Genomic DNA, 13,106 nt, shown 5'->3' on the forward strand with positions numbered 1-13,106 from the left:
ATGCCAGCCGGTTTGTGGCTTTTCCCGTTTGTGTCTTTTAGTCGTTGCTCTGTGAGAGCTACGTGCTACCTTTTTTCATTTGTTTGTAAGACTTATGTTCTGAACCTCTTTATTTCATTAATAAGAGAGACCGTATGCATCGATCTGATGCAGAGGCCGGGGTAAACCCCCTTTTCCAAAAAAAAAAAAAAAAAAAGCAATCAGAAGGATCTGAACGGCAGCACCCCTCTTCACTCTGCGGTTTCTGTGCCGTGGTCTGGAGATTCCTTGATTGGTAGAGCTTACATTCGTAGTAGATGTTACATTCTTCTTTGTCATCTCGTTTCCCCCAATAAGATCCGGTTTCCGTTAGAGAAACACGCAGCACGGCGTATACTTGATGACAACCCATCCGCAGCCTATCAGCGGGATAATAATGGTTTGTTTCCTGTACACATCGCCGCCTTGATGGATAGGGAGGTCGCCTTCCAAATTATCATCAAAAGATGGCCTGGTTGCATCGAGTGTCGTGATATGCAGGGGAAATCATTTCTTCACATTGCTGTCCAGAACAACGCCCAGCGAATAGTAAAGTATGCTTGTGAAGAAGCAATATTTGCGCCGATGTTGAACGCCCGGGACAATGATGGAAACACCGCACTGCACATAGCTGTGGAGGTTGAGAATCTACTACTTTCCTGTTTTCTCTTGCGGAACGCAAAAGTATTGTTAAATTTAAGGAACAACAAGGATCAAACTCCACTGGATGTAGCATGGAGCAAGACAGGCACAATATTTTCGTATGGAACGGTATAAATCTAGCTAACTCCCGTTCTCATGTTCAATTTCAAGCTAGTCGACCTTATTAATGAAAAAAAAAAGTAGTATGAATCATTTTGCTCCCGCCGTTCCAAATTACTCGTCGTAGTTTTAGTTCAAAATTCCAAATTACTCGTCGTGGTTTTAGTTCAAATTTTGAACTAAAACCACGACGAGTAATTTGGAACGGAGGGAATAGTTATTAATTTCATTTATTATGTTTCCTCAATGGTTGTTTCTTGCAGAATCGGAAGTATTTGATATATGGGCTACTCAGCGATGCAGGAGCAAGGCTTGGTAGCTTATGGAGAGATCGTGTTCAACAACTCTGCATTGAGAATCAGTTGTCAAAGCAAAAACATGAAGAGAATCAATCAGAAGAACTGCCTGAGGAGGCGAACATTAAGAATGAAGACACAAATCCCATAAAAGAGCTCGTAAGACTTCTGAAGAAAAAAGAAGATAAAAAGATAAAAAAGGCAAACCGTGAGAAAAAAGAGGCGAAACTTGAGAAAGAAGAGGCCAAAAAGAAAAGAGACTCGGATCAGATGAATGATATGACCAGGACACTTGGAGTTTTATCTGGACTCATCACAACGATGACATTCGCTGCGGCCTTCGCCGTACCATCAGCGGTCAAAGCCGGAGGCAATGGCACACCAAGACTTTTTTGTACGTGGGATTTCAATGCGTTCGTGATGGCCAATGCGCTTGCTTTCGTCTGCTCCTTGGTAGGTACACTCTGCCTCATGTTCTCCGGCATGTCCATGGTTCAACTGCAAATCCGCCGGGACTACTTCTTTGTTTCCCTGTCCTTCACCTACAGTTCAGTCACCTGCTTGACTGTTGCATTTGCCCTTGGCGTACGTATGGTGCTGTCTCCCGTAGGTCATACAGTTTCCATGGCCATATTCGGGATCAGTCCTCTTCTGCTCATCTACCAAAATGGATATTTACTTCGAGAAATGATTCTTACTTGTAAAATTTTGTCTGTCAGACGGGGCCGTACATTTCTCTGGCAGTTTGTTACCTGCCGTATCTTTTGGGGTGTTCTATTTCAGTTTTGGCCCTTCATAGTTATCTTTACTTGGGCATCCTCAAGGGAACCTGTTCCTTGAAGAGGCCTAGTGTAGAATGGAACCTAGAGAATGGAGTAAGTGGTCGGGAACCCATGCCTTCTGGCGTTGTAATAACATAGCTTTGTAATTTCTTCCATCAATCAGTTAATTCTGCGTTCATGTTCTCTTTTTTTTTCACAAAAAGCAAACACCATTGTATTTCATCCAATAAAACAACAGCACCAACTTATATAAACAAGTCTCTCGCTTGTCATATGGCAACTGTGTGCCTTGGTCTTAACCTTGATTTGGAATAACCACGTGACACATGTGGTAAGCAATCCAAACAACTCAAAAGAAAAACCTTGATTTGGAGTAAACAACTTTACATCCATGTACTCACTCCGTCCCATAATATAAGATTTTATTATATCCAATATGCGATGGAGTATTTCTTTTTTTTAAAAGCATGACCAGGCGCATAATTGTGCGGATGAAGGATCGATGCTAAAAAAGTATTTATTTTATTTATACGCATCTTTTTTTTGCAAGAAAACGTCTGGTCTATTCATCTTCAACCATGACTGTACAATAACCAACATAAATAACGAAAATTATATCCAAATTCATAGACCAGTACACCAGCGCACCAGTACAGGAACCGCCACCAATGAAGAGTAGTATAGATCAGAAGGATTCAAACTGAAAATACACAAACGCAAACGAACAACGACCTGATCCGAGCAGATTGATGAAACTCAGATGCGCCGGAGACACACCTCCACACGCACGCCGACTGAAGATGCTAAACGCACCATCATGACGGGGGCTAGGCAGGGAGAACTTATTCCATCTTCTGAAAGCCGTCACCGTCTCGCCTTCCTGAGAAGGACACAAACCCTAACAAAACTCGAAGAAACATCTAAACATGAAGCCGTTCCGCCGGCAAGGGCTGGGATCCACCGCGCCCCCATGGTCCTAAGGCCACTGTAGACGAGGCGGACCAGCGGCAACGCCGGCGGGAGACAGAGGAACCCTAATTTTTCTTGGGGAAGCTCAACTCTTGAACATTTTTTGATTCGACGCCATCTTCAGGGCCAAACCGCTCACGCAAAACAGCTTGTTACTCGCGCTACCCATCAGACATTTGTCTGGTGGGGTGCACCATGTTTTGCCTCCTGACAGGGTTGCATTCTGATGATTCTAAATTTTGCATACGAACTCGGATTGGGACGGTTATTATATCAGAACCGACCGTTTTAACGATACGAAGACAATTTGTGTAGAAAGGTTTTTCTTATGAGGCCATATTGGACGCTTAATTGGCCGAATACTACTCTGAATACAAAATCTAAGTACTTTGAGTATAGTTTGGGCCCTCGAGATGAGATCGGATAGCGATGGACCAAACTTCAAAGATGTTCATTTCGAAAATACGGAACTTTTTGATGTAGACCACTTCTCCATTCGAGGTCATATCAATTAAGTTCTTGACCGTGCGAAAATCTGGTGTCAACACATGCCCCCCTGTTTTTCGGCAAAGCTAGCGTGCCGAAAAATAACTTGTACCGGGTTGGTTCTAAGGACAATGTCAACACTGCATCGGCCATTTATGTGCTTAGGGCAATAATTATATATCGACCATATCTAAGCTTTGAGCGATTCTATATCGGCCATTGATTTTGTCTTCTTGTTTACATCATGCCTTGGAACCGATTACCACCAATTGGCTTTAAAGAGATGGGAATGAAGGAAATATGCCCTAGAGGCAATAATAAAGTTATTATTTATTTCCTTATATCATGATAAATGTTTATTATTCATGCTAGAATTGTATTAACCGGAAACATAATACATGTGTGAATATATAGAGAAACAGAGTGTCACTAGTATGCCTCTACTTGACTAGCTTGTTAATCAAAGATGGTTATGTTTCCTAACCATAGACAAAATAGTTGTTATTTGATTAACGGGATCACATCATTAGTTGAATGATCTGATTGACATGACCCATTCCGTTAGCTTAGCACCCGATCGTTTAGTATGTTGCTATTGCTTTCTTCATGACTTATACATGTTCCTATGACTATGAGATTATGCAACTCCCGTTTATCGGAGGAACACTTTGTGTGCTACCAAACGTCACAACATAACTGGTTGATTATAAAGGTGCTCTACAGGTGTCTCCAAAGGTACTTGTTGGGTTGGCGTATTTCGAGATTAGGATTTGTCGCTCCGAATGTCGGAGAGGTATCTCTGGGCCCTCTCGATAATGCACATCACATAAGCCTTGCAAGCAATGCAACAAATGAGTTAGTTGCGAGATGATGTATTACGGAACAAGTAAAGAGACTTGCCGGTAACGAGATTGAACTAGGTATTGGATACCGACGATCGAATCTCGGGCAAGTAACATACCGATGACAAAGGGAACAACGTATGTTGTTATGCGGTCTGACCGATAAAGATCTTCGTAGAATATGTAGGAACCAATATGAGCATCCAGGTTCCTCTATTGGTTATTGACCGGAGACGTGTCTCGGTCATGTCTACATTGTTCTCGAACCGTAGGGTCCGCACGCTTAAGGTTTCGATGACAGTTATATTATGAGTTTATGAGTTTTGATGTAGCGAAGGAGTTCGGAGTCCCGGATGAGATCGGGGACATGACGAGGAGTCTCGAAATGGTCGAGACGTAAATATCGATATATTGGACGACTATATTCGGAGTTCGGAAAGGTTCCGAGTGGTTCGGGTATTTTTCGGAGTACCGGGGAGTTATGGGAATACGGGGGAGAAGTATTGGGCCTTATTGGGCCATACGGGAAAGAGAGAGGGGCTGCCTAGGGCAGGCCGCGCGCCCCCCCAAGGACTAGTCCGAATTGGACTAGGGGGAGGGGCTGCGCCCCCTCCTTCCTTCCCTTCTCCCTCCCACTTCCTTGTCTCCTACTCCTAATACTTGGAAGGATTCCTAGTTGGACTAGGAAAGGGGGAATCCTACTCCCGGTGGGAGTAGGACTCCCCTAGGGCGCGCCATAGAGAGGGCCGGCCCTCCCCTCCTCCACTCCTTTATATACGGGGGCAGGGGGCACCCCATAGACACACAAGTTGATCTTCGTGATCGTTCCTAGCCGTGTGCGGTGCCCCCCTCCACGATATTACACCTCGGTCATATTGTAGCGGTGCTTAGGCGAAGCCCTGCGACGATTGAACATCAAGATCGTCACCACGCCGTCGTGCTGACGGAACTCCTCCCCGAAGCTTTGCTGGATCGGAGCTCGGGGTGCGTCATCGAGTTGTACGTGTGTCAAGAACTCGGAGGTGCCGGAGTAACGGTGCTTGGATCGGTTGGACCGGGAAGACGTACGACTACTTCCTCTACGTTGTGTCAACACTTCCGCTTCGGTCTACGAGGGTACGTAGACAACACTCTTCCCTCTCGTTGTTATATCATCACCATGATCTTGCGTGTGCGTAGGAATTTTTTTGAAATTACTACGTTCCCCAACAGTGGCATCAGAGCCTAGGTTTTATGCGTTGATGTTATATGCACAAGTAGAACACAAGTGATTTGTGGGCGATACAAGTCATACTGCTTACCAGCATGTCATACTTTGGTTCGGCGGTATTGTTGGATGAAGCGGCCCGGACCGACATTACGCGTACGCTTATGCGGGACTGGTTTTACCGCCGTGCTTTGCACACAGGTGACGAGCGGGTGTCAGTTTCTCCAACTTTAGTTGAACCGAGTGTGGCTACGCTCGGTCCTTGAGAAGGTTAAAACAGCACCAACTTGACAAACTATCGTTGTGGTTTTGATGCGTAGGTAAGAACGGTTCTTGCTCAGCCCGTAGCAGCCACGTAAAACTTGCAACAACAAAGTAGAGGACGTCTAACTTGTTTTTGCAGGGCATGTTGTGATGTGATATGGTCAAGACGTGATGAGATATAAGTTGTTGTATGAGATGATCATGTTTTGTTGAAGTTATCGGCAACTGGCAGAAGCCTTATGGTTGTCTCTTTATTGCATAAGATGCAAGCGTCAAATAATTGCTTTACTTTATCGCTATGCGATAGCAATAGTTGCAAGAGCAATAGTTGGCGAGACGACCATGTGACGACACATTGATATAGATCAAGATGATGGAGATCATGGTGTCATGCCGGTGACGATGGAAATCATGACGATGCTTTGGAGATGGAGATCAAAGGCACAAGATGATGATGGCCATATCATGTCACATATTTTGATTGCATGTGATGTTTGTCTTTTATGCATCTTATCTTGCTTTGATTGACGGTAGCATTTTAAGATGATCTCTCACTAATTATCAAGAAGTGTTCTCCCTGAGTATGCACCGTTGTCAAAGTTCGTCGTGCCCAGACACCACGTGATGATCGGGTGTGATAAGCTCTACGTCCATCTACAACGGGTGCAAGCCAGTTTTGCACACGCGGAATACTCAGGTTAAACTTGACGAGCCTAGCATATGCAGATATGGCCTCGGAACACGGAGACCGAAAGGTCGAGCGTGAATCATATAGTAGATATGATCAACATAATGATGTTCACCATTGAAAGCTACTCCATTTCACGTGATGATCGGTTATGGTTTAGTTGATTTGGATCACGTGATCACTTAGAGGATTAGAGGGATGTCTTTCTAAGTGGGAGTTCTTAAGTAATATGATTAATTGAACTTTAATTTATCATGAACTTAGTCCTGGTAGTATTTTGCAAATTATGTTGTAGATCAATAGCTTGCGTTGTTGCTTTCATATGTTTATTTTGATATGTTCCTAGAGAAAATTGTGTTGAAAGATGTTAGTAGCAATGATGCGGATTGGATCCGTGATCTGAGGTTTATCCTCATTGCTGCACAGAAGAATTATGTCCTTAATGCACCGCTAGGTGACAGACCTATTGCAGGAGCAGATGCAGACGTTATGAACGTTTGGCTAGCTCAATATGATGACTACTTGACAGTTTAGTGCACCATGCTTAAACGGCTTAGAATCGGGACTTCAAAGACGTTTTGAATGTCATGGACCATATGAGATGTTCCAGGAGTTGAAGTTAATATTTCAAGCAAATACCCGAGTTGAGAGATATGAAGTCTCCAACAAGTTCTATTGCTAAAAGATGGAGGAGAATCGCTCAACTAGTGAGCATGTGCTCAGATTGTCTGGGTACTACAATCGCTTGAATCAAGTGGGAGTTAATCTTCCAGATAATATAGTGAATGATAGAATTCTCTAGTCACCATCACCAAGTTAGTAGAACTTGGTGATGAACTATAGTATGCAAGGGATGACGAAAACGATTCCCAAGCTCTTCGTGATGTTGAAATCAACGAAGGTAGAAATCAAGAAAGAGCATCAAGTGTTGATGGTTGACAAGATCACTAGTTTCAAGAAAAGGGCAAAGGGAAATAAAGGGGAAATTCAAGTAGAATGACAAGCAAGTTGTCACTCCCACGAAGAAGCCCAAAGCTGAACTGAAGCCTGAAACTGAGTGCTTACACTGCAAAGGAAATAGTCACTGGAAGCGGAAATGCCCCGAATATTTGGCGGATAAGAAGGATGGCAAAAGTGAACAAAGGTACATTGGATATACATGTTATTGATGTGTACTTTACTAGTGTTTATAGCAACCCCTCGGCATTTTGATACTAGTTCAGTTGCTAAGAGTAGTAACTCGAAACGGGAGTTGCAGAATAAACAGAAAATAGTAAAAAGGCGAGGTGACGATGTGTGTTGGAAGTAGTTCCAAGATTGATATGAACATCATCGCACACTCCCTATACTTTCGGGATTAGTGTTGAAACTAAATAAGTGTTATTTGGTGTTTGCGTTGAGCATGAATATGATTTGATCATGTTTATTGCAATACGGTTATTCATTTAAGTAAGAGAATAAATTGTTGTTCTGTTTACATGAATAAAACCTTATATGGTTACACACCCAATGGAAATGGTTCATTGGATCTCGATCGTAGTGATACACATATTCATAATATTGAAATCAAAAGATGCAAAGTTAATAATGATAGTGCAACTTATTTGTGACACTGCAGTTTAGGTCATATTGGTGTAAAGCGCATGAAGAAACTCCATGCTGATGGGATTTTGGAATCACTTGATTATGAATCACTTGATGCTTGCGAACCATGCCTTATGGGCAAGATGACTAAAGACTCTGTTCTCCGGAACAATAGAGCGAGCAACTGACTTATTGGAAATAATACATACTGATGTATGCGATCCGATGAGTGTTGAGGCTCGCGGCAAGTATCATTATTTTCTGAGCTTCATAGATGATTTGAGCAGATATGGGTATATCTACTTAATGAAACATAAGTCTGAAACGTTTGAAAAGTTCAAAGAATTTCAGAGTGAAGTTGAAAAACATCGTAACAAGAAAATAAAATTTCTACGATCTGATCGTGGAGGAGAATATTTGAGTTACGAGTTTGGTCTACATTTGAAACAATGCGGAATAGTTTCGCAACTCACGCCACCCGGAACACCACAGCGTAATGGTGTGTCCGAATGTCATAACCGTACTTTATTGGATATTGTACAATCTATGATGTTTCTTACCGATTTACCACTATCGTTTTGGGGTCATGCATTAAAGACAGCTGCATTCACGTTAAAAAGGGGCACCGCCTAAGTCCGTTGAGACGACACAATATGAACTGTGGTTTGGCAAGAAACCAAAGTTGTCGTTTCTTAAAGTTTGGGGTTGCGATGCTTATGTGAAAAAGTTTCATCCTGATAAGCTCAAACCCAAATCGGAGAAATGTGTCTTCATAGGATACCCAAAGGAGAAAGTTGGGTACACCTTCTATCACAGATCCGAAGGCAAGACATTCGTTGCTAAGAACGGATCCTTTCTAGAGAAGGAGTTTCTCTCGAAAGAAGTGAGTGGGAGGTAAGTAGAACTTGATAAGGTAATTGTACCTTCTCCCTTATTGGATAGTAGTTCATCACAGAAATCTGTTCCTGTGACTACTACACCAATTAGTGAGGAAGCTAATGATGATGATCATGTAACTTCAGATCAAGTTACTACCGAATCTCATAGGTAAACCAGAGTAAGATCCGCACCAGAGTGGTACGGCAATCCTGTTCTGGAAGTCATGCTACTAGATCATGATGAACCTACGAACTATGAGCAAACGATGATGACCCAGATTCCACGAAATGGTTTGAGGCCATAAAATCTGAGATGGGATCCATGTATGAGAACAAAGTATGGACTTTGGTGGAGTTGCCCGATGATCGGCAAGCCATATTGTATAAATGGATCTTCAAGAGGAAGACAGATGCTGATAGTAGTGTCACTATCTACAAAGCTAGACTTGTCGAAAAATGTTTTTGACAAAGTTTAAGGTGTTGAATACAATGAGATTTTCTCACTCGTATCGATGCTTAAAAGTCTGTCCGAATCATGTTAGAAATTGCCACATTTTATGAAATTTGGGAAATGGATGTCAAAACTACATTCCTTAATGGATTTATTAAAGAAGAATTGTATATGATACAATCAGAAGGTTTTGTCAATCCTAAAGGTGCTAACAAAATGTGCAAGCTCCAGCGATCCATCTATGGACTGGTGCAAGCATCTCAGAGTTGGAATATACACTTTGATAAGTTGATCAAAGCATATAGTTTTATACAGACTTGCGATGAAGCCTGTATTTACAAGAAAGTGAGTGGGAGCACTACAGCATTTCTGATAAGTATATGTGAATGACATATTGTTGATCGGAAATAATGTAGAATTTTTTTGGAAAGCATAAAGGAGTGTTTGAAAGGAGTTTTTCAAAGAAAGACCTTGGTGAAGCTGCTTACACATTGAGCATCAAGATCTATAGAGATAGATCAAGAGGCTTGATAAGATTTTTCAATGAGTACATACCTTGACAAGATTTTGAAGTAGTTCAAAATGGAACAGTCAAAGAAAGAGTTCTTGCCTGTGTTACAAGGTGTGAAATTGAGTAAGACTCAAAACCCGACCACGGCAGAAGATAGAAAGAGAATGAAAGTCATTCCCTATGCCTTGGCCATAGGTTCTATAAAGTATGCCATGTTGTGTACCAGATCTATTGTATACCCTACACTGAGTTTGGTAAGGGAGTACAATAGTGATCTAGGAGTAGATCACTGGACAGCGGTTAAAATTATCCTTAGTGGAATAAGGATATGTTTCTCAATTATGGAAGTGACAAAAGGTTCGTCGTAAAGGGTTACGTCGATGCAAGTTTTGACACCGATCTGGATGACTCTAAGTCTTGATCTAGATACATATTGAAAGTGGGAGCAATTAGCTAGAGTAGCTCCGTGCAGAGCATTGTAGACATAGAAAGTTGCAAAATACCTAACGGATCTGAATGTGACAGACCCGTTGACTAAGATTCTCTCACAAGCAAAACATGATCACACCTTAATACTCTTTGGGTGTTAATCACATAGCGATGTGAACTAGATTACTGAATCTAGTAAACCCTTTGGGTGTTGGTCACATGGCGATGTGAACTATGGGTGTTAATCACATGATGATGTGAACTATCGATGTTAATCACATGGTGATGTGATCTAGATTATTGACTCTAGTGCAAGTGGGAGAATGAAGGAAATATGCCCTAAAGACAATAATAAAGTTATTATTTATTTCCTTATATCATGATAAATGTTTATTATTCATGCTAGAATTGTATTAACCGGAAACATAATACATGTGTGAATATATAGACAAACAGAGTGTCACTAGTATGCCTCTACTTGACTAGCTTGTTAATCAAAGATGGTTATGTTTCCTAACCATAGACAAAAGAGTTGTTATTTGATTAACGGGATCACATCATTAGTTAAATGATCTGATTGACACGACCCATTCCGTTAGCTTAGCACCCGATCGTTTAGTATGTTGCTATTGCTTTCTTCATGACTTATACATGTTCCTATGACTATGAGATTATGCAACTCCCGTTTACCGGAGGAACACTTTGTGTGCTACCAAACGTCACAACGTAACTGGGTGATTATAAATGTGCTCTACAGGTGTCTCCAAAGGTACTTGTTGGGTTGGCGTATTTCGAGATTAGGATTTGTCACTCCGAATGTCGGAGAGGTATCTCTGGGCCCTCTCGGTAATACACATCACATAAGCCTTGCAAGCAATGCATGTCAGGACCCCGACTCAATGCCACATAGATCTAGCATGTAACACCTCATATCACTTTGCGGCCTCACGCACGGTATCCCCACGGGTGTCGCCTTACCTTTTCCCGGGACCGTTTGCGCCTTTTGGCACACGTATATGATAGTGTCGCTAGCATCCATATGATAAGGAGCTCGGGCTGACATGGCTAGTCGTAAACCCAAAGTGGCACTAACTTACAGGGACAGGCATCCATGACCCAGCATCGAACGTGTCGGTCATCAGTGAGTGAATCCGGGCTGTAGCAACTGGGCTAGCAGGACTCCGGTAAACACCGCGTGACATTTCCCCGAAGGGACAGACACAGGAACGAAGAAGGACACATGCCGGCTAGCCTAAGTGTTCCGGAGCAGTAGCACGCTACCAGGGCTCAGTGGAACACTAGGAGACATTTCCCGGTAAGAGAGGCTACTAAGGATAAACAACTAGATAGTCAGATCCCACACATAGCAATACACATTACACGTACGCATAACATGCAAGTATGTGCTGTACAACATGGCATCACAGCATAACTCAACAACTCATATAGATAAAGGCTCGGAAGAGCTAACATAGCATTTATTACAAACAGGGGTCACATGACCCAACATTCAGAGCAATCAAGCAATAAGCGGAAGCATTACATGTCTGAGTACAGACATCTACAAATGAAAAAGGCTGAAGAGCCTGACTATCTACAACATCCGATCAAGATCGTAGATGAGGTACAAGCTACTCGTCGAAGTCCACGAGAACACTAGTAAGACCGAAGTCTCCGCTGCAAAAACATAAATAAAGCAACATGAGTACAAAGGTACTCAGCAAGACTTACATCAGATCCTATCATACATGCATTTGTATCAAGAAGGTAATGTGGGGTTTAGTTGCACCAAGCCAGCTTTGACTCTGTGGCTATCCTGTTCTACGGCTACCAGCAACTCTTGAGGTGAGACAACGTACACGAGTCCACTAATCACCACACAATACACTACTATGGATCCATCCCCGTCTCCCTACGAGAAGGCCATCCATAGCACTCACACTTGTCTTGAGCATTTTAGAGTATCCACTTCAAGTTGTCTATGTACCATGTAAGCATCCAAGAAGTCCATAACCGTGGACCCAACTATTCGAATAGATCATGTTAACCCTGCAGGGGTGTACTTCTTCATACACGCTCTCGCCACTTACCGCCATGTACACGTCATGTATCTCGGCAACCTTCAAGCGGAAGCCTGGCGAGGGTGTCGGCCACGACCTGACTAACCACACAAGACTCTAGCCCAGGTTTATCGCCTATTCGGGTTCCATCTGCAAGGAGATCCGGCCGGGGTTTCGCTCACGGCCCCAAACGATGTGTGCAGGGTTCCCGAGCCCACCATCTGGGTGCCACTCGGTACACCAGGCCACGTGTGCCTAGTCTGTCCCAAGCCCACCCTGCCGGGTGCCACTTGGTAGAAAAATAGCACTACCTACAAACACCAGAAACTAGTTGCGACTCCTGGACAGAGATCAAGTTGGTTAATAAGTCGAGAGGGATCGAGTTACCGGAACCCAATGTGTGGTAGTATCGAGTCATTGGACAACATACATAGAACTCAGTGCTTAAGGACGGTTCCAGTGAGACAACCCACCATGTACTCCTACATGGCCTCTCACCGCTACCTTTACCAAATCGTGTTCACACACTTCACTCTCAGCATCAGAACATATGACTGCACTCCAATTCATTCCCAATGAATCAAACCTAACACACTCTAAGCAATAGCAGGCATAGCATGGTAGGAACACAACAATGGCTTCAATCAACCCCTACACATGCTAGTGGGTTTCAACTATTTACTGTGGCAATGACAGGTCATGCAGAGGAATGGGTTCAACTACCGCAGCACAAAGTAGCAGATGAATCGTTGTTTTCCTAATGCAATAACTGAGAGCAGGAGCGAGAGAGTAGGATTGTATCGGAATGAACAAGGGGGTTTGCTTGCCTGGTAGATCAATAAGGGAGGCACTGCTTCACAGACAGGTACTCTGGAACGG

The 13,106-nt window shown here is 43.0% G+C and overlaps 1 protein-coding gene across 1 annotated transcript in view; it reads left to right on the top strand.

Annotated features, from left to right (window-relative positions):
* The first annotated feature begins 447 nt into the window (after window positions 1-447).
* LOC123084593 (disease resistance protein RGA5-like) overlaps window positions 448-13,106 on the top strand; it is a 28,680-nt gene continuing 16,021 nt past the window's right edge. The window contains exons 1-3 of the mRNA XM_044506110.1: window positions 448-657; window positions 1,044-1,661; window positions 1,796-1,951. Of these exons, the coding sequence (XP_044362045.1) occupies window positions 448-657; window positions 1,044-1,661; window positions 1,796-1,951 (984 nt within the window). The remainder of the gene's footprint in view (window positions 658-1,043; window positions 1,662-1,795; window positions 1,952-13,106) is intronic.

Source organism: Triticum aestivum, chromosome 4A (assembly GCF_018294505.1).
Source record: "Triticum aestivum cultivar Chinese Spring chromosome 4A, IWGSC CS RefSeq v2.1, whole genome shotgun sequence".
Classification (NCBI taxonomy): Eukaryota; Viridiplantae; Streptophyta; class Magnoliopsida; order Poales; family Poaceae; genus Triticum; species Triticum aestivum.